At 34.6% G+C, this 23494-nt stretch overlaps 2 protein-coding genes across 8 annotated transcripts in view; one reads left to right on the top strand and one right to left on the bottom strand.

Annotated features, from left to right (window-relative positions):
* LOC125645904 (MOB kinase activator 3B-like) overlaps positions 1-11701 on the bottom strand; it is a 24561-nt gene extending 12860 nt beyond the window's left edge. The window contains exons 1-2 of one of the 5 annotated variants that reach the window (XM_048871897.2): positions 11613-11701; positions 4408-4558 (exon numbers count right to left, since the gene is read on the bottom strand). In XM_048871897.2, coding sequence (XP_048727854.1) covers positions 4408-4558; positions 11613-11681 — 220 coding nt within the window. In that variant the 5' untranslated portion in view covers positions 11682-11701. Of the gene's footprint in view, positions 1-4407; positions 4559-6848; positions 7004-11612 lie in introns of those variants that run through there. The other 4 variants (XM_048871898.2, XM_056140149.1, XM_048871900.2 and 1 more) reach the window with 4 other exon arrangements.
* Positions 6306-18519, top strand: LOC130046862 (uncharacterized). Of its 3 annotated transcripts, none has more exons than XM_056140150.1 (4): positions 6308-6481; positions 14415-14657; positions 15491-15547; positions 16094-18519. In XM_056140150.1, the coding sequence occupies exons 2-4, from the start codon at positions 14544-14546 to the stop codon at positions 16571-16573; spliced, it is 651 nt and encodes a 216-aa protein (XP_055996125.1). In that variant the 5' UTR covers positions 6308-6481; positions 14415-14543; the 3' UTR covers positions 16574-18519. The 3 variants fall into 3 exon arrangements, with proteins under 3 accessions (XP_055996127.1, XP_055996125.1, XP_055996126.1); XM_056140151.1 differs by having other exon boundaries at positions 6310-6481; positions 14403-14657; XM_056140152.1 differs by lacking the exon at positions 15491-15547 and having other exon boundaries at positions 6306-6481.
* Positions 18520-23494: the final 4975 nt, after the last annotated feature.

Below are 23494 nucleotides of genomic sequence, written 5' to 3' on the forward strand. Positions count from 1 at the left end.
TATCTCCCCTTTGAAGGGGGCATGGCTCTTGATATTGACAAACTTGAATCCCCTTCATCCAAGAAAAATTTGTTCCACATTTGACTGAAATTGACCAAGTGGTTCTGGAAAAGATTTTCCTATTTATCTGCACGTAAAAAATAAAAAAAAAAACTTTGATCCTCTATTGTGGCCCCACCTTACCCATGGGGCCATGATCTGAACAAATTTGAATCTACTCAATATCAGGAACCTTTTACATAAATCTCCACTCTTCTGTCTTCTGGCCTAGTAGTTATTAGGATTGATTGATTGAATATTGTTTAACGTCCCTCTCAAGAATATTTCACTCATATGGAGACATCGGTTCTTAAGAAGTTTGTTCAAGATTTTCGTTATATATTAGCATGTAAAACTTTGATCCCCTATTGTAGCCAACATATCCCCAGGGGATCATTTTAACAAACTTGAATCACCACTTCGTCAGGAAGCTTTCATGTAAATTTCAGCTTTTCTGGCCCAGTGGTTCTTGAGAAGAAGATTTTTAAATGAACCCACCCTATTTTTGTGATTATCTCCCCTTTAAAAGAACATGACCCTTCATTTGAATAAACTTGAATCCCCTTCACCATAGGATGCTTTTTGCCAAGTTCGGTTGAAATTGGACCAGTACATGGATCTGGAGAAGAAGATGAAAATGTGAAACATTTACACTGACGACAGACAACAGACAAACTTCGATCAGAAAAGCTCATATGAGCCTTTGGTTCAGTCAGTTGAGCAACACCAGTTCACCCATAACAGTCCAGGTTAAAAACTAGAATCCAATTTCATTAGAAAATTGTTTTATGAACAAGTTAGGAGGTTTACCTGGTACATCATCAGATGCCCACCCTGCACCTGGTGATCTAACTTTTAGATGAAGAATCTGATGTTATTGATGTTGTAAAAAAAAAATTGAGAGAATCATTAAGGACGATGACTCTCTTTAAACATGCTAAATCAAAATAAATTATCAAAATCTGCATTTTAATATCTTTTAATTATAAAAGTTACACAATACTTTAGCCTACATGAGTCACAAGAAGGGCAGACAAATCTGGTACCGGACCATGGTTACTGTTACTTATAATGCTGAGCTGTGAACACTGATGGCATGCCTAATTTGATTTGGATATGATGGCTACAAGTGTATACAAGGGTGTACACAGCGTACAGTGTAAAATACACATTCTACAGAGTCTTTCCCCACACTTCTCATTCTAAGTAATTTTACAGTATCAATTTATTAAGAACATGTGCATATTATATATGACATTAAACATTTTTTCAATCATTACAGAACAATGAATTTAAAAGGACGTAAAGTAGACAATAGATAGTACAAACATATACAAACAGATTACATCAAATCTTTTGATATATACAATTTATCAGTAATTTGATTTAACTTGTGGTATTGATTTATAATTAAGCTATTTTATTCAATGATGTAATAATTTTACCGCATAGAAAATCCTACATGAATATTTGTAATTACTCTGTTGTTAAGCATCTCTGTCAAGTGTTTAGTGGTTGATCTTTTTATTGTACTCACTACTGGTAAATAATGACATTTCAACCATATGAAAGGAGAAAAATCCTGTACATGTATCTGTACAATTTTTTTGTTTATCACTATACAATCTATATCTATATCCTGTTGTAACATCATGTGAGTGAAAAATCCACTTATGGTAATGAGTTCAGTTACTAATCCAGTGCTCCCACTGGACCAGAATTCCCTTTCGCCACTTTTTCGGGGAGTGGCGCAGCACAAATAATCACATGCTTTACAATTATTTCCATCATAGTATATATTATTTTATTCATTACACTTATTTTAGCATTTTGAATCAGTTACATTACTTAATCATATCCAGCTACCATACTTAAACATTTCTTTTTGAAATAATAAGAAGTTGATTTGTTTGATAAATTCTATTATGGAAATCAAAATTCAGATAATAAATCATATAAATTTAAACTTCATGATGCTACATCCCTCAGTGAAAACATTGTGTACATTGGCCGAAATGCAGATGTCACAAAACATCAAGCCCAATTTAGAGTCGTATCTCAACCATTCCCTATTAAATTTCCGTTTTTGTATGGAAGATTTTGCAATTTGGAGAGAATCAGATGTTTGAGCAGGTAGGGTTGACTGTAAAGCCAAACATAGATATTTTTATGCCCCCCTTTGAAAAAGAGGGGGCATATTGTTTTGCACCTGTCGGTCGGTCGGTCTGTAGACCATGTGTTGTCCGCTCAATATCTTGAGAACCATTCACTTGATGATAATGATATTTCATATGTGGGTTAGTTATGAGTAGAAGAGGATCCCTATTGTTTTTCAGGTCAAAAGGTCAAAGGTCAAGGGTCAATCTACTCTCGACATAGGAATATAATGTTCGCTCAATATCTTGAGAACCCTTTGCTTGAAAGACATCAAACTTGGCACACTGGTACATCCTAAGGAGTAGATGACCCCTATTGATTTTGAGGTCATATGGTCAAAGGTCAAGGGTCAAACTGGGCATAGGAATATACTGACCATTCAATATCTAGAGAACCCTTTGCTTGACAGACATCAAACTTGGCATGCCAGTACATCTTCAGAAGAAGATGACCCCCATCAATTTTGAGGTCACATGGTCAAAGGTCAAGGGTCAAACTGGACATAGGAATATACTGACCATTCAATATCTAGAGAACCCTTTGCTTGACAGACATCAAACTTGGTACACTGATACGACTTCAGGAGAAGACGACCAATATTGATTTTGAGGTCACATGGTCAAAGGTCAAGGGTCACACTAGACAGGAATATACTGTCCGTTCAATATTTTGAGAACCCTTCGCTTGACAGACATCAAACTTGGTACACTGGTACATCTTCAAGAAAAAATTACCCCTATTTATTTTGAGGTCACATGTTTAAAGTTCAAGGGTCAAACTGGACATAGGAATATACTGTCCGTTCAATATCTTGAGAACCCTTTGCTTGACAGACATCAAACGTGGTACAATGGTACGTCTTCAGGAGAAGACGACCCCTATTGATTTTCAGATCACATGATCAAAGGTCAAGGGTCAAACTGGACATTGGAATATACTGTCTGCTCCATATCTTGAGAACCCTTTGCTTGACAGACATCAAACTTGGTACACTGGTACATCTTCAAAAGAAGATGACACCTATTGATTTTGAGGTCGCGTGGTCAAAGGTCAAGGGTTAAACTGTACATAGGAATATACTGTCCGCTCAATATCTTGAGAACCCTTTGCTTGACAGACATCAAACTTGGTACACTGGTACATCTTCAGGAGAAGATGACTACTAATTATTTTAAGGTCACATGGTCAAAAGTCAAGGGTCAAATTGGACATAGGAATATACTGTCCGTTCAATATCTTGAGAACCCTTTGCTTGACAGACATCAAACTTGGTACACTGGTACATCTTCAGGAGTTGATGACCCCTATTGAGTTTTAGGTCACATGGTCAATCCACTCTTGACATAGGAAGATATTGTCTGCTGAATATTTTGAATTGATGATACTACTCTCAATTAAATGATGTGTGTGTGTATAACCCTTTTCAATTTTGCACCATGGGGGGGCATATGTGTTTTACAAACATCTCTTGTTTAATTTTAGACTGACTAGGGTCAGAAGCTACAAGTTTAGTGTCAAAATAGAATGGGGTGCATAGTCTTATGAGATTAGCATTTTTATACTGTTGCGCACCGAACTTCAAAGAAAATTATTTATTAAAATTGCTATGTCCATATCAATGGTGACCGACCGCATTGTTTATGAAATATTCGAACTAAAATCAAACACATCAAAATCAAAATCTTGTAATCAACAAGTTTGGCCGTAAAAACAAACAATTGATGTATTCATATACATGTATACATTATACACAATAATACGGCCAATTTAATTACCGGTCGGTTCTCTGGTTAAGAATTGACATTAATGTGGAGATGATAACACGATAATGAATACGACTTTAAATGTTAAACAATTGACCACAGCAGGGTAAACAGCTGTCCGATGTACTTTATTACATAATCACCGACTTTTTTGCAGCCATAAATTACCTGAGGCTGTGACCAGCTCTGTGTGCACTGGAGCGACGCGAGATTTCCGGTCGCACGCGTTGACTGAATAAACAGATTTTGACTGCATAAACAAACAGGTGATAATGTGTCACTGACAAAGGATTAAAAATACAATTTATTGCAAAAAGGGATTTTCGCCACTTTCAATTTTTTTTCGCCATTTTTGAAAAAAATTCGCCATTGGCGAAAATGGCGAAGCCCAGCTCGAGCACTGTACTAATCTGAATAATACACATTTAATGAAACTTTTACTACTAACCATGTACTGCTATCCAATCATGCATGTCCTCTCCTGGAGGCAGTTTGACCACTTCCTTTAGATCTATCCCCGAATTCAACGAAGCATTTGCCTGTTTGTGTAAATTAAACTTCATGGTCCCAGGTTCAAATCTCTTTTTGGGACGGAAAGTCTGCAATTCAAAAATACACCAGCATATCAGTATTTATATGAATGCTTCAGTTCATTCATGTTAAGCTTATGTTTACTAAAACAGTGTGAATCAAACCTAGTAATATTTATCTATGTATGGAGAGGGTTGATCTAAACATCTTAAATGAAATATGGTTTTATCATTGTAAAAGAAAATGTTCTAAATGACAGTCGCCTCCTATCATTGATTTAAATATAATTTTTTTTTTTTAAAAAAAATGATAAAAACACATGATATTCATAAATACATGTATGAACATCTATTCATACATGTATCAGTGAAATCTCGTTAATCCAAAAACTGGTTTCACAAAATCAATCGGATAAATAAAGTGTTCGGAAACGACTGATTCACATCTAACTGTTAGAGTTTTATATGAACATGCAACCAAATACCCATTCTTCCTTTATTTGTAACACATTTAAAACAACATGATATACTCATTAATCATCTACCTTATTACATAAATCATGGTAGGGCTGAAACGATATGCCCTCCTTCACGATATGATACATATTGCAATACTTATGCCACGATTCAATACTTTCAATACAATACAATTTACAGAAGAAACCAATATTAACATTGAAGAAAAAGTTAATTATCAAAATTCAAAATCATAATTTTAAAGCAAAATGTTTCCAAATTGCAAAACGGTGAGATATGTTCGCTGTAGTTTAAACTGATAATTAAAGTTTATTAATATTTTCATCAACCTCAAGACAAACAACAGTTTGAACATTATTCGATGCTATTTTGTCCCTCATGCAGGGTAGGAATATATGTACAGGCAGAGACTAATGTATTTTACTGACCCCGTTTGTAATAAACGTATTGAACCAAAAATCGAGGCAATGAATCGAACATTGAATCGAGCGTTTATATTGAACAGTATCAATATTTCGGTGAATCGTTTCAGCCCTAAATCATGGTATTGTTAACATTTCAGATGTATAATTTCTTACCAATAGGTTTAATATACAAAACAATACACTGTGTGTACTAAAAGCAACAAAAAAAAATAAATAAATAAAAAAAAAAATTAAAAGAATTAAGCACTAATTCATTGTTGGAGCCTGATCTTTTAAAATAAATATAATGTACTATCCAGATTAAAGAAACAAAAAATTAAGTTTAAATGAATTTCAATGTTTTGAAGTAAAAACTGACCATCCAGATCCAGAATACTATTTATCAGACTGATGATGCTAAATGATATGAAAAAATTTGATCCATTCAAAAAATCATCAAGAAGATGAACCATAGGGATTGTTGGCATTCACACAGAAAGACTTCCTGCTCATGTACTTTAGAACGAAGCTTTTTATAGTTGATTTCTGGCCAATTACCGGATACTTTTGGATTCAAATCATGTTCATGACATCTACATTCTGAATATTTATCTGATTATGTAACAAAGATTCAAATACAGTATAACAGACTCAAATGTGGGATATGTGCAATTAGTGATAATTATACATGTGTATGTTAGCCATGAGGTTGTAATTTCAGGAGTTTTGATTAATAGTATGCCCATCTCATAAGGGGATCGTCTCTTTTCATTTTCTGTAACGTGAATCGACATGTGCACTTGAATGCGTTAAAACATTATTTCATGACTCAGAATTATAATCATGCAAGTGCCATATGCCACAGGAAGAAACAGACTCCTATAATCCTACATGTCTACTTAGAAAAATAAACTTTCACCCACAGGACCTCATCAATACAATTATAATATCTATCTCAAGTTTAACTGCAGACAGCAACAGAAAAACTGCGGAAACTAAAAACAGCTGCATTCCATGAATGATTTGGAACAGTTTTTCGATGCCTGCTGTTTTCCTAACTTATCACTGATACAATATAGGATGGCTTGATTTTAATCTTCAATAACACACTGTGAGTACTGAACTTACGAAGTACAAATATAAAACAGATGTAAGATAAAATTCATATAGTATTTCTTACAGTATCATAGTGCATGTGTGAAATTCAAAATCACTGCAAATAACAATTAAAATCCTGAAAATTCCCTTAGGTAGATAAACCTTTTCATCCTAAAACTATGATTCAAGTCACTAAATATTTACAGAACCAGAATTCAAATTCATTTCATGTACTTGTTGCATATCAATCATTTTCATGTGGTCGAGACATCCATGCACTTTCAAGATTCTGACACATTTCCGCAAAATGTCATAAATCCTAATGTTTTTCTTAACAAAGAGGTGTGTATGTGTGTGTTACAATACCAGTGAAAACTTACTGTACAAAATACCTACAGCCTCAGCGGAATAGCCTGTCCCCATTCCTCTGTCACCAGCTCTCACACTTGCACAGGAAGAGGCTTATTCACACTACTCTCACTACATCCACTAACAGAACTCGACTCCCAGAAGAGCACAGTTTTATCAAATCTTACCACATTCTGGGAAACTCTCCAATCATTTCAGAGATAACTGTTTTATAATTTTTCTTCATCACTTTCTCTGAAATCTTTATCTATTCAGCTTGACATTGTTTAAATGTAAAGGGAAATAATCATCTTTATAAATAAAATAACTGAATGTGCAATGTACTCAATATATATATACACACACACACACACACAAGTGTATACATGTACAAAAGTAATTTAACAGAAGCTAAATTAAAATACCCATTCATCTGTTAACATTTCCCAATTTCCTCTACCAAAGAGTAGAGTGATCCTACTATAAAAGGATTAAATGTAATTTGATTTTGGGTGTATGTGGTATATATCTTTAAAAAAAAAATTCCGACCAATCTGTTGCCTGAAAATTCATATTTTTCATTTCCTTATTCTTATCATAGCTATAGAGTACTCATGAAAGTATATTCCTCCATCAATGCCATCAGTCACTCAAGAAATGAACATACTTATAAAAAGAACATTTAATATGACCAGATTGCATCAAACTCAGGACCTCTGATTTATCAGTTAAGTGTTCTAACCAGTAACCTACCAAAGTGTCTCGGCTAATATTCATGATTTACTAATAAAAAAAAAATTGTGATACATGTACAGGGCATAGGAATTAGGGACTGCACCATACGTACACATTGCCGAAAAATGGTGCAAGGCAATAATCATGCACTGCACCTGCACATTTTTAGCAAATTATGTGCATGCATCATTTTTCAATTAGTTATTGAATATATCGGTAATTTTCCACAACCATTGATATATCGTCTGAGGTGTGTCAAATTGTCAAATTTCATCCAATGTTTGACCATATGATGTAGTTTTGTTGAGGGTTAGCAACTGAGATAATTACATACCACTTTAAATTTTATCAGAGATGCTTTTTCAAACAGTAATAAATAATGATCATTCATAAAAGCATATCTAAAAATGGCCTCAATGCACACTTTTTCAGCCCAATAAATTTCAGAATGGCCCCACCATTTTATCATAAATAAGGTAATTGGCCCCAACTGTTTGTCTTTCCCAGGCACTGTATGTGCCAACATCCCAATCCAGAAAACAAATTGTCCAGCATTTCCATGTTCATATCAAGACATGCCTCAAAATCTACTTAATTCTTTTTCTTAGTTGAAAGCCTTTCATGATTTACTTTTAGAGATACATTGAAAATGAATTACAATACATGTTACATTGATCAGCAGATCAAAATCACCACAGGTTGGGAGGGGGGTGGGGGGAGAGCGTGTGGAAATGAAGCAAGGGTGGGACAATGGGTAAAATTTAAACAGGGACCTTTCAGTACCTTCTCATGGGCCGATATTGGGCCCCATTCCCAATTAAATAAAAATAGGCTAATTAATTTTACCCCATTTTGTGAACACTTCAAAAAATGATACACGAAACCAATTGCCATGGGTTGTTTTGACTTCAGGCTTATAATACTATGAATTTATGGCAATACATGTACTATAAAAATCAACATGAATTTGAAACCTTTAGTTAATATTATGCATAACTTGATTTGTCATTTTGTTCCGCATGTCATCAATTTGTCAATAAAATTTTCCTAATTCAAGAAATATGGCATTTCCCAAATTAGGCTGATTTAACAAAATCTGTTACATGCTATCCTAGTACAAGTCAATAACACGTCACATAGAGTGGCAAAGTGAGACCAGACAAATGAACATCCACACAAGACAAAATGCAGAAATTATGTATCAAAAGTTGCCTAATAAAGATAGAGGTCACAAGTCAGAACATGTAACGTCTCACCAACAAAAGTACTAGTAAAAGTTACATAATTATTAAATATTTGCAAATGTTATGCAATCTCAGCACTAGCTACACCCTAGTTTATGCACAGATCACAAGTATTAAACATATGTGTACTTTCAGCATGTAAAGAAGAAAAAAATCTGGAGGATAGGCTTTTTTTCATACATAATTTTACTCTACACACTTCATTCTTCTATGATATTACAAGTGATCAGGAAACAGTTGCGTTGATTTTTGTCACATTTCCTCTTAACTACATACAAGGATACCAAGAGACCAACCCACACAACAATTTTTGTGACAACACCACAAAAAACTGATTGTAGTTATGTCATACCATAAACAAATCCATGTTCAGAATGTAGGAATGTAATTGTTCTAATCAACTTAATGTCATTTACATTATTCCTAAACCCATTCACATTTTGAAAAGATATTATCATACTACTTTCTAACATACACTAACACAGTACATACATTAAAATGCATTTTAATAACTTTTATCAAATATATTAAAGGGACTGGTTCACGTTTGTCAAAAGAAATGTTTTTGATTTTTTAATGTTAAAAACAAAAAATTTAGCTCATTTAATGTTGACAACCAAAATTTGGACTGTCTTAATGCAAGAATAAGAGCAATATTTTAGCTTTGATTCTGTGTTACATAAACAAAGACTTGAGTCTTTTTATGTAAACAAACAAACCAGTGAAAAGTTAATTTTGTAATTTAAAGCATCTTCATTTTGTACAATCACAAATTTTAACTTTTATATATATGACACATTTTACCTAAAGTATAACTTGAGATGTGATAATATATATATATATATAATAAACTTGGATCAAGCAATATTCATTTATTTTTGAAAACCCCATATACAATAACACGCCTTTGTTTTCAAAACAAATAATAAACTCTCTATAAGGCCAATTCAACTTAAATGATAGATTATCATCCCTGCCCGCCCCTCAAAAATTGGCCCGCCTCGAATTTTTTTTATTTTGCGAAACTTGCGATTTCCGGAATATTTTCATGTTCGACTCCGGTATTTACACTTCTTGTTTACATTTCCGGTAAAGCCACGTGAAGAAAATAGATCTATTTGGTTTTCTTAATTTCTCGCGTTTTCTTACAGACATAAATCTTGAAGAAGTTAGGTATATTTCTGTTTGAAATTAAAGCTTAACCTGGAATTTGTCTGTGAAAATAGCATACTATTAGATTGATATCCACCTGGCATTAAATGATGCGCATCTGTTAAAAAAATCGTTTGTCTTTAATATTTTTCTCAGAAAATAAAAATTAAAATCCTCCCACCCACCCCATACTTTTTGCTGACCCTGGATGATAATCTACTAATTAAGTTGAATTGGCCTAATGAGCTTCTGTCATAATGAAAAACTTAATTATATGATATATGAAATTAGGTAGGGTAACCTAGGTACTAGGTAGGTTGAACAAAATACTTGAATGTGAAAAGAAAAAAATTGCAGTTTGAAAATTGCATATTTTTATTTTATCATTATATATTGTCAATAAAATCTTTAGGGTTGGCAGCTAATAAGTCGGTAGGGTCAAGAAACTGGAAACACACATATACTTTATTTTGGCCTTATAAGAAAGTATGTTCATATACCAGTATAATTCTGAAACAAACCAGGGCTCGAAATTAACATATGCCCATCAGTCTGTCACTGGTTAAAAGTTTGGCGGACTGACTGACATTTGTTTTAGTCAATCCAATGGGACTGGTTAATTTTCTAAAGCATCATTTTGGGAAATATCCTTAAGAAATCTTATACACACATTTGGCATGCTTCGATCTATAGATATCAGACGAATCTGATTTGTAAATTATAAATCCCAAATAAGTGTTACAATATTGTCTGAGGCATATTGAGTTAAATTTCATTTTAATAACATTAACAAGATATGTTTAATTATTTCTGGAAAACTCGGTTGGACTGGTAAATTTTTCTGCGAACTGGTTGAAATTATACCGCATCAATCCAGCTGGACTGGTGACATAAAAAGTTAGCTTCAAGCCCTGCAATCTACATAGTTAAATTGGGCAATTCTAAATAAAGTGTTAATAAAGAGCTTGAAAATTGTCTGATATAAGACAAACTGTCATTGGATTAAATCATAAGATCATATTATGAACAATACACAGTGTGATTCACTGAATACATGTCTGGTGAGATGAATTGTCATTGGATTAAATCATAAGTGAATACATGTATATTGCCATGTTATCTAGTGTATGACTTTGGTCACACTAACACTTAACACAAGTGAACAAGATCAGCCCATGGACTAAAATCTATATATAACTTCACACTACGCCATTAGAAAATTATGAGCCAGCCATTAGAAAATTATGAGAAAAACACCAATGAGTTATCTCTACAAGAAATAAGACCTACTCGAAGTATTGTGTGCTAGGTGCTATACGCGCTAGTAGGTAGTTTATTTATATATATATATGTAATATATTACATCCGTAAGTCTAGACAACCACAAATAACACAATACGTATACTCAAAAATCCTATCAATAATTCTAGACAACCTCAGTGTTACAATGCCACAAAATCAAAACCGACTTCTCATTTAGTTTTACAATGATGAAGTGAAAGTTAAGCACACTTCGATGTAAACAAACTCCTTGCACAGTATTTAACGAAGTAATTTCTGATCTGGTGTACATATTTGTTTCTCCTCATACAAGACATTGAAACATCGATTTATTAACCACCAAATAAAAGATAAAAAATTGTTCCCCATCTCGTTTTTACTTACTTTGTCCCGAGAGAAAAACTGCGTAAACGAACTTTTCGTAGCCATGTTTTCCTTTTTCCGGTAACGCATGCGCGAGGTTTTCTTCGTGATTTGTTAAGTCGATCTAGGTCATATTCGATGGATGTATCGACCATATCACGTAGCGTCGTTTTTCAAAGAGGGCACAAGCCGAAAGGGTCGCTAAATAGCTCTTTAGAGCTAATGTTGTATTGTTATATACCATGTCCGACTCAAAACAAAGATTATTTGAATTTGAATTCACGATTGCATATTGTCTACCCTTATTTGCTCGAACATGAAAGCGGGAGGGGGTAGTAGTTGTCTCACAAACACGCACGAACACCCCACCCCCACCCCACACACACAAAGAGAAAGAGAGAGATTTCTCATATTTATATTTTTAAAAGTGGTAACAAGTCCTCCACCCCCCCCCCACCCCTTATCTGTAATAGAAAATAATTGATATCTTTAATTATTTGAAGATAACATCAATTCATTTGATATGCATGCACAACATTGGTATTAAAAATCTCTTCCAATAATTAATAATATCTTCGATTCTGAATTATTGCGTGAATTAACTGAATTGTTGATCGATAGCATTAATTATTCTGCTGAATTGACGAGCGCTATAATAATTCAAATGATGATGTCAACAATTGAATCGATACGCACTGTACCATTCCATTGAAGAGAGCAATAACTAAATCAATGTGCGCATCAATTCAATTAATGCACGCAATATAATTGAAGTATTGCTCTCTTCAATTGAACTGTAAGCGCACATCAATTATTGCGCGTAATAATTGAATTATTGCTCTCTTCAACATGTGATTTAATGATCATTTTAAAATTCAATTGATGCGTGCAATAATTCTTTTAGAAGGAGCATCTATATGATTAGAAATATCTTCAATTCAACATTTCCACGATTGAATTATATAATGATCTCTTCAATTGAATTGTTGCTGTCTTTGAAGAAATTGATGCGCGCATTAATTAATTCCTTATACAAAATCGTTGTAAATGATTAAAGATATCTTCAACTGAATTAGATAAATAATAAAATCATTTATACCGAGTTCCAAATTAAATTTTGCAAGCAATAATTCCACCAGAACTGTAGCTCTCTGAAAAAATATTGGACAGGTCATTCCCTGATCTATCTATATATTTTTTTTGTTGCCATGGTAACCAATTAAAATTTTATTCAAGATTTAAAACGTGCTATTTTTTGTGTTTTATAACAGAATTTCTTTATCAGTTAGTATAATCTGATAGATAATATTCTTTTTAAAAATTCTGCTAGCTTTTTACCACATAAGTTTGTCTCGTGTAGTTTTTATACCACTAGTATATTCCCTTTTGTACAAAGATCCAGAAAATGTAAAAGATCACAAAATTAAGTCCATCTCGTAAAAAAAACGACACGAGCGATTTTTTATGCCCCCTTCAAAGAAGAGGGGCATTTTGCTTTGCACCTGTCGGTCGGTCGGTAGACCACATGTTGTCCTCTCAATATCTTGAGAACCATTCACTTGATCGTAATGATATTTCATATGTGGTTTGGTTATGAGTAGGAGAGGACCCTTATTGTTTTTCAGGTCAAAGGTCAATCTACTCTGAATTGATTGATTGATTGAATATTGTTTAACGTCCCTCTCGAGAATCTTTCACTCATATGGAGACATCACCACTGCCGTGAAGGGCTGCAAAATTTAGGCCTATGCTCGGCGCATACGGCCTTTGAGCAGAGAGGGATCTTTATCGTGTCACACCTGCTGTGACACGGGACCTCGGTTTTTGCGGTCTCATCCGAAGGACCGCCCCATTTAGTCGCCTTTTATGACAAGCAAGGGTGCTGAGGACCTATTCTAACCCGGATCCTCACGGGATATCTACTCTGGACATAGGAATATACTGTCCGCTCATTGTCTAGAGAACCCTTTGCTTGACAGACATCAAACTTGGTACACTGGTATATCTTTAAAAGAAAATGACCCCTATTGATTTTGAGGTCACATGGTCAAAGGTCAAGGGTCAAACTGGACATAGGAATATACTGTCCACTCAATATCTTGAGAACCCTTCGCTTGACAGACATCAAACTTGGTACACTGGTACATCTTCAGGAGAAGATGGCCCCTGTTGATTTTGAGGTCACATGGTCAAAGGTCAAGGGTTAAACTGGAAATTGGAATACCGTATACTGTCCGCTTAATATCTTGAGAACCTTTTGCTTGACAGACATCAAACTTGGTACACTGGTACATCTTTAGGAGAAGATGGCCCCTGGTGATTTTGAGGTCACATGGTCAAAGGTCAATGGTTGAACTGGACAGTGTAATATATTGACTCCTATATTTAAGAATTATTTGCCTGATTGACACCAAACTTGGTACACAGGTACAGCATAAGGAGTAGATGACCCCTATTTATTTTTAGGTCACATGGTCAATCCACTCTTGACATAGGAAGATACCGGTATAGTAACGGCTGGGAATTCCGACATTAATGAATAGAGAATGTGAATTTCAAATATAAATTTCATTTCTGAAAATACGTAGGTGAATGAACTGCAGCGTTTCACGCCGGCATACTTTTAACGAAGTGCATTAGCTTAGGTCAAAATATACTCAGATATTTCTGGGAACCAAGCCATTAAAGTCCCGCGGGAGGGAACCATGGTTTCTTATTTTTTGTATTCCTGTGATGAAATGATCTTGTGTTCATTGTGCTTTTATGATGTGCATTCTGCTATGAATAACTTGAGACCTTACAATATTATAGATGATTTTCCAGATATATGTGCCATAAGGTCAAGTGACACCATTTATAGTCGATCTATTTTTAATGATCGAGAACTTCCCAAACGATGATCAATACATTTCCTAAGATCGGAACGAGGAAGCATGCCATTTACTTGGGAAAATGGCGAGCAGTAACAGCGCCGTTGTAAGACTGGAAATGAAAGATGTTATAAATGAAACTTCAGGGGAGGGCCAAGATACCCACCAAATGGGAGACCGATCGACAAGTTTACGTGTGAGTTATTTTATGTTTGACACAAACTACGCTATCAAAATTGCTCAGGTCATGGAAACATACATGTATAAAATGATTGTGTTCATACAGTTGCTCATTATATTATTTACTCAGTGTGTACTCCATCGGGTATATGTTGTCAGGGGAGGATCCAGGAATTGCAGTTACGGGGGGCGCCACTTTATGAGGCTGGGGGCCGCCTTGAGGCCCCCAGTGTGCCCTGGATTTTACAGATTTTAGAGGGCTTGAAATATGTCTCCTATTTAGTCATTTGTACTATTTTCTATCATTTCTAATAAGGTGAAATTAATAATAAGACGCAAATTTTAAGGGTTTTTGGAAAAAAATTAAGTCCTCCCAATGACGTTATTCAAGAAATCAAAAGATTTTGCCATTTATTTCTCCGGGAGTAGAAGAAATCATTGCTTCTTTTATCGTTCAGTACATTTTTCTAAACAAGATACCACGATTTACCTTAAATATGAAAATTTTAGGGGGGCACGCACCGGCTGCGCTCCCTTAAATCCGCCACTGGTTATGTTATAGATGACCTCACACTCTAGAGACGTGTATATGTTGTGTTGTAGATGAACTCACACTCTAGACACGTGTATATGTTGTGTTGTAGATGACCTCACACTCTAGACACGTGTATATGTTGTGTTGTAGATGGCCTCACACTCTAGACACGTGTATATGTTGTGTTGTAGATGACCTCACACTCTAGACACGTGTATATGTTGTGTTGTAGATGACCTCACACTCTAGACACGTGTATATGTTGTGTTGTAGATGAACTCACACTCTAGACACGTGTATATGTTGTGTTGTAGATGACCTCACACTCTAGAGACGTTGTTGATTTTAGACAACCAGTTCCACCCCAACACGTAAGTTCTTACTTAGATTCAAACCAAATATTTTTTAGATAAACAACTGTAGGGTCTAAATATATCATACACTTTTAAAATTTATTCTAGAGTTTAGCATTTTCAAAAATTGTCACTATCAAAGTTTTAGCAACCGTGCTTATTTCTGAGTCAACACCAATACGCTAGTGTATAAAATTCTTATTGCTTCAGATAAATGTACGTTTATATCAAAGTTAAGAGGTGTCAAAACAACCCGATGAAGAATTTTCTGTAAATATAACGATCGACAATCGTATCTTGCGCTTGATATTACATGGGTAGATCTCAGGTTATGCTATTCATGAGTCATTAAAATGTAGCGGCTATTCATTCACCGACATGCAGTTCGGCACCTGAGGTGAGTGACGTGGATCTTTTTGGATGAGATCTTACAATTAGAGGTCGGTGTTGACATAATAAACTACACTCGCTGTATTGATTTGTGCATTTTAATGAAAGCAAGTAATGGTTTGATATGAATAAAATACATCTCTTTCCCTTGAATTAATCAACCTTTTTTCATAGGAAATTGATGGACCACAACCAAAATCGTCCTCTAGAAATCCGTTCGCTGACAGACAGAACTTCGTCCGACAATTATGTGACGCCTCCTTGTTGGCCGCCAATGTTTCACAACTCCGTGCCGTGTTGGACGGAAACTCACAATCGGCCGAAAACGATTACTTTTGGCCACTGATTGTTATGATCAGTTTGTCTATTATCTTGCACATTATGTTTGGAATTCTAATGATTCAGAGGTGGAGAAAAGAAAGGGAGGCAGAAATGGAACACAGAAGAAAAAGCAGCTCGGTTGCAGGCACACCTATTTCTAACGCAAGCGTCTTAACAAAAGAAGCAAAAGGAACTCTGTGCTTTTGTTCACCTTGTTTAAGCGTAGAAAAGTGCGATGAAATCAGCATGTATGTCATACTTTTCATTGTCGTTTTGAATGTTGGTGTTGCAGGACTGGGTCTATCGGGACCAACAAAAGTTAAAGATGGGTAGAAATTAATCGTGTTAACGTTTTACTAGGAAATTAACGGTCCCGCATGTACTAATGCGGATTATTTTGATGGGGTGATGATTTTGGCGAAAGGACTGGAATTTCCAAAATTTATTACCTTAAATCAATATATTAGGTATTTAAAAATCGTCAAATTTACAACCGTTATTTTTTTCCATTTATTTTAAATTTGTAAAAATGTTACACAGTCCCAAAATATCCGCTTATTTACTTGGTCTGTTCTTACATTTGATAATTATGAAGAATATCCGAATTCATTTCAAATGGAAAAACAATACATAACATCATCTGTGTGACTATTATTCACAATTATATCAATCAATAAACATTCGTGTACCGGTCTCAGTAACTCAGTGGTAGAACTTTCGCTTCCGGGAGGTCGTGAGTTCGAGACCCACGAGTTCGTGCTATGTAAAGTCAAACGGCGTTAATATAGTTATAGTGATTGCTCCTTCGCCAAACGCTCAAAGTTTAGAAAGTATCAGTCACGTGTGTTTCGAATAAGACCATAAAAGTGGGTTGAAGTCCCGTGTTGCAGCAGGCGTTGGCATGATAAAGAACTCCCACTGTTACGGCCCTGAGCGCTAAGCATAGGTCTAAATGAAAGGTGAAGATAACGAACAGTGATCAATTTCATAACTCCTACAAGCAATACAAAATAGATAGTTGGGCAAACACGGACCCCTGGACACACCAGAGGTGGGATCAGGTGCCTAGGAGGAGTAAGCATCCCCTGTCGACCGGTCACACCCGCCGTGAGCCATATATACTGATCTGGTAGTACATCACCTACAACTGGCGACGTCTCAATATGATGAAAAAATCTTGACAGAATGGGAAACAAGCAATCAATCAATAATAAGTTAAAAGCCCTTCAATGTTGTCTTGTAATCCTGTGTTTTATCAGTATTTAAAACATCTTGTATTTGATTCAGGAAACCTTTAAAAATCTACATGAGTGAATAACTTTATGTGATATCTATCAATTCAATAAACAAATATCTGTGGTGTATGATCTTTTATTTCAATTGAAGTGCTGAGTGTACAAATAGTACAAAGTAATACTTTGACTTTTGAACTTGTTACCTGAAAATCATCTAGTCTTTAAGAGCAACCATTGTCACAAGTTTACGTACAGATAACCCACACTTTTAACAAAAGAAAGCAGGCCAAACTATGGTACAACTATTGTCAAATGCTTCTTAAGATACCGGTATTGTCTGCTCAATATTTTGAATTGATTGATTGTATCTTGTATAACGTCTCACTTGAGAATTTTTCACTCATATGGAGACGTCACCAAGACCGGTGAAGGGCTTCAAATCTAGGCGTATGTTCGGCGCTTACGGCCATTGAGCAGTGAGGGTTCTTTAGCGTGCCAGACCTACTGTGACTACTATCAATTAAACGATGTGTGTGTATAACCCTTTTCAATTTTGCACGGGGGTGGGGGGGGTGGCATATGTGTTTTACAAACATCTCTTATTCAAAATTAATGTTTTTAAAGATAAATTCCTACTGAACATACTGATATGCAACATGACTTTGTTGGCTACATGCAAAAATGTCGCAAACTTTACCCTAATTCAAATTATAAACAAACATATCCCAATAAAGAAAAGAAAAATACATATGTACTGAAAAAATCCAGCACCTTTCATAAACAAAAATCTGCAATTTTCAAGAAAAGACAACTGTATAATTTGTTTATTGCAAACAAAAATTTCGAAAACAAAGAAATTATGCAACAAAATAAGGCGAAAATCCTGTTAACCAGTATTTCATAGAAGGTGCGTTGGAGGTCCAAAAAGTAGGGATTTTTGGCCTACTATAAAGGTGCAAGAGTGAATTTGATAGTATAATTACCATAATTACTTGTAAAATTCATTTTTCAAGTTTGAACTCTATAAATTTTGAAACCAGTGTTTTTTAATGTTTTTCTGACCGTATGAAAATAGCACATGTTGTTCCTCTATATACATAAAAAGAACTGTATATTTTAGAAAATGGAAACCAAAGACCTGTCAGTTTATTGCCAACACTGTTAAACATTTTTGAAAGAGTTGTACATAGTCAATTATCACATTTTTCAATGATCATTTTCGTGACATGCTATCAGCCTTTAGACCAGGGTATGGATGTCAAAGTGTCTTACTAAATATTTTTGAAGACTGGAAATTGGCTCTTGATTGTAAAAAATACACAGCAGCAATTTTCATGGATTTATCGAAAGCTTTTGACTATATTCCACATGATCTTATCTGAGCAAAATTGAATGCATACGGTTTTTCTACAGATGCAACTAGACTTGTGAAATTGGGAAATGTATATAAATGTAGTGATTTTTTTTTATTTTTTATTTTTTTTTAGATCTGTACAAAGGTGTACCACAAGGTTCAATATTGGGTCCTGCTGTTATATTTAAAATTTCTATAAATGATATTATTTATTTCATCTCTGACTGTGACCTTTACAATTACATACGCTGACGATAACACTCTGTCAAAGTCATGCGATGATACTTAACACTCTGAAAGATACCCTGGAGCTAAATGGTTCATTGCCAGTACTAATGAAATGGTTTGAAGATAATCAATCAAATGCAAGCAAATCCCGACAAATTTCGATGTATGTGCATAGGGAAGAAGACAAAGGAAGAGAATATAATGTTTGAAAGACAATGTTATCATTTATTCAGAAAATGAGGTTAAACTACTCGGTGTCATCATTGATTTTGAGCTTAACTTTAAAACACATATCTCTTAATATTTGTAAAAAGGTCTCTCAATAATTAAACGTTCTGAAAAGAGACTACAGGTGCCCATCAATCTAATTAAAATCAGACTTCTTAGATCCGCGCCGTATACTATTGTAGCGATTGTGAGCGTATTTTAGGATCCGATTTTAATTAGATTGGATGCCCATTTGACAAAGTTAGGGGAACATACGGTTTATCATACTTTTATCATGTCAAATTTTAACAAATGTCCACTTGTATGATATTGTTGTGGGTAAAGGGCGACGATCAAAATGGGGGGTGGGGGGGGGGGAGATCAGGTGAGAGCTTTACGTTTCATACATGTATATGATGATTATAAGAACTCTTATGGTTACCTTTTTCAGAAATCAAAGTTACCTTGTCTAAAACTTAAATGCATAAGAACAATGGCATTAGAATGTTTTAAGATTTTTAACAATCAAAGTCCAACCTACCTACAAAATTTTATTCAAATCAAATAAACACCATACTCGTTCAGATATACAAAATCTGTCGTTCTGCCAAAAGTTTAGACAACAAAATATATTTTGAAATCATTCAGATACTAGTCTGCAAAACTTTGGAATTCCCCTCCAGAATCATTCAGAAATATGACCACTTTAAAACTAATATAAACGGGTACCTGTAAAATGCAAAATGAAATCGAAATCTAACTAAACTAAATCCACCGAAAGGAAAGCCCCCCCCCCCTTTTTTCAAACGAACGATGGGGGGGGGGGGTGTCATCGGCTGCTTGTTATCTTCAGTTGTTAATTATCATGATAAATTATAATTAACGCTCTGTAAACTATAGTTTACGCCTGATAAATCCACCACAGAGCGCTATAATAGCGATAAAATCATTCTAACATTTTACTGAATTTCACATCAATGAATTAATCTAAAGACTACATGAATATCGAATTGACGATTTATCAAATCGGTCCCACAATTTTCTGAATTTTTTCCCCATACAAAATAATAATACAATGCAATGATGAAAACACAAGAAACAAGATGTATTGATACGTATAATTCTGATGTCAATAAGAATGCTATTTTCACAACGAAATACTCGTGTGAAATATGAAAGCCCTCTAACCATTCAAAAGTTATGGCCAAGGTTAATGTTTTTGAGGACATACAAAAAACTATATGCCCCGGAATCTCTGATTAAGGGTGTTACATAATTTACGTTCCGAACTATTTCGCGTTCCGGCCGGAACCCTAAAATTATAATGTAGGTTCCGGGTTTCACTGTAATTTTCTTAATTTAGCTATCATGAGCATGTATTTTGAACTATATCTGGCTAAACAGGAAGGTAATAAGTCGTTTAAACATCGAGGGAATGGAAATATTAATCAAATAAATTAAGGAAAAAATAAATACCATGAACAATATAATTCACCGACGAGCCTGGGAAGCATACATGTATATCCCCTGCCTACAGCTTACCTAACATGAAAGGATAGCGATTAGCTTAACTGCATGTTCGATCGGTAACAACTGTCTACATGTATGTAAACAAGTTTCACAGCTTCCTATTACAAAAGCAGGATAATTACACCCATCGTCCTTTGGAATGGAGATCTAACCCCCGTAATAAAACAAGAATAAATATTTGTCTTTCTGACAATTTTTGGTGTTTGAAATAGACGTATAAATTCGGTTCCAATGAGAGGCCACTATTTATTTCGTCTTAGATAATTATTGTATAACCCGATGAAAAAAAATCCATAAGAAATGTTCGTAAACATTTCATATTTCAAAAGTTTTAAAAGATAAAGGTGTGCCCGGAACCAAACTTACAAGGGTAGGAACGTTAATTATAACCCAGAACGAAAATTCTAGGTAATTAGCTTTCCGGCCGGAACGCTAAACAACCCGGAACGTAAATTATGCGACACGGGCACATAAATAAACCAAAGCCAATTCTAGACTTGCGTCCATTGCAAAAAGACTATTCATATGGAGGCCTACTCCAACAAGTTAGAGCCTCGGTTAACATCCCTATATATACATGTACATCGGTTAAGCAGTGCCAAGTCAAAAGTATCTCGCCATGAACCTCTAGCATATGTTGGAGTAATGTAGACCATGGCACATGTTGTTTCTTGTTAGGGCAAAGAAGTGAAAATGCGCTATTGTTCCTCGTCTTTGCTAGCCATGGGCAATGATCCAGTGTTTCTGTATTCAGAAATACAATATGGATCGTCAACCTTGGCTAGCAGAGCCCTCGCACGTTTGCCTTTACTTTTTTCCTAAACAAAGTTGTTGATACACGTGTGTGAAACCATGAAAAATGGAGTTTAGTGATGACAGATAGGGATGTGGTAGATTGTGTCCATAAACAAAGGGTAAGTACTTGGATGGGAAGGCGAGATATTAGTATGGTTCTGTCGCAGTTTTGTTGTCGTAGTTTCTATTTATTGCCCTCATACTTTAGCTCCTTTGTTTTCGCATCTTCATTCTACTGAAATGCCAAGGAGCAAAAGGTTGCATGGGATGATCAGTACACAATCAATTCATGTACATACTAATAAAAATGATGTTCTATCTTTTAAAGCTGAAAATAATTAATTTCCTTTTTCAATTACAAAAGCATCGGCAAAATATTACAATTTGCGTCTAACCATTAAATACTGATCGTGAGAATGATAATCATCTTGTTAAGCATGATTTAAAGTTCAGCTCTATAAAAATGTTAACATTTTTTCGCATTAAAATTGATAAGGAAGACACTCTCTTCAAAATGCACATAAAAGTAGTGAGTATAACTGAACTCAAGCATCCAAAAGCAATTATACAGTAAATTTATATTTAATGAGAAGTTCCGCTCAACCCACAGGGTTTTCATATCTTTTAAAGATTTACTGAAAAAGATATATTTTACGAAGATCGGTAAAGTTGGCTACTAGTAACCAGCTACTTAAAAAGAGAAAAGTTGGCTACTAGTAGCCAGCTACTTGAACCAGGAAAAGTTAGCTACTAGTAGCCAGTTACTAGTAGCCAGCTACTAAAAGTAAGAAAAGTTAGCTACTCGTAGCCAGCTACTACAAAATATAAAAGTTATAATTACTGATAGCTCCCTACCAGATAAAGGTTAATGAGTTTGAAAATTATTATCGATCAGATTTATTTCTAAAGAGGACGAGGAGTCGTATGAAATTTCATGCTCAATTATCCCCAATTACATAACGTTGCAATGCAAAATACGAATAAACTTTTTCAACTGAGTGTTTACTTTAAAAGTGATACAGATCGAATTCAGACCTTCAATCATTTGATATACCATCCATTTTGAGATATCTGTTACTTTTACAATTTGATTCGAGTTACCCTGAAATTTCAACATAAATGTGAATACCGTAAGAAACTTTATGTTCGACTTTATGTTTGTATTAGATATCTGACGAATTTACGACTATACATATGACAAGAAGTGATAGATGGTGTTTTGGTACGCCACGAATTTTCAGATATCGCTCTTTAGGAAATCAGTTACTTATACATTTTGATTATCGGTACAATGAAATTTCAAGATCCGTGTGAATACCTTAAGGAACTCTGTGTTTATATCATATATTTAACTAACTTACAATGATACGTATGACAAATAGTGATATTGGGGGTATCGTGATATGTCATCAATTTTCAGATATCACGCTTAAGGAAGTCAGTTACACATACCTTTTGATGGCAGGTAAATTGAAATTTCAAGTTTTTCGAAAATATCTTAAGGAACTCTGAGATTGTATTAGATATCTGACTAATTTACAATTATCAAAGTGAAGAAGATTGATATTAGGTATCTTGACATGCCATAAATTTCCAGATATCACGCTTAAGGAAGTCAGCTACTTATACCTTTTGATTCCTGGTATCCTGAAATTTCAAGTTTTCCATAAATATCTTAAAGAACTCTGTGCTTGTATTAGATACCTGATTAGTTTACAACTATCCATGTGAAGTGGAGTGGTATTAGGTATTTTGATATGCCATTAATTTTGAGATATCATGCTTAAGAAAGTCAGCTACTTATACCTTTTGATTGCAGGTAACATGAAATTTCAAGTTTTCACAAATATCTTAAAGAACTCCTTGTTTGTATTAGATATCTGACTAATTTACAACTATCCATGT

This window comes from Ostrea edulis, chromosome 6 (assembly GCF_947568905.1).
Source record: "Ostrea edulis chromosome 6, xbOstEdul1.1, whole genome shotgun sequence".
Classification (NCBI taxonomy): domain Eukaryota; kingdom Metazoa; phylum Mollusca; class Bivalvia; order Ostreida; family Ostreidae; genus Ostrea; species Ostrea edulis.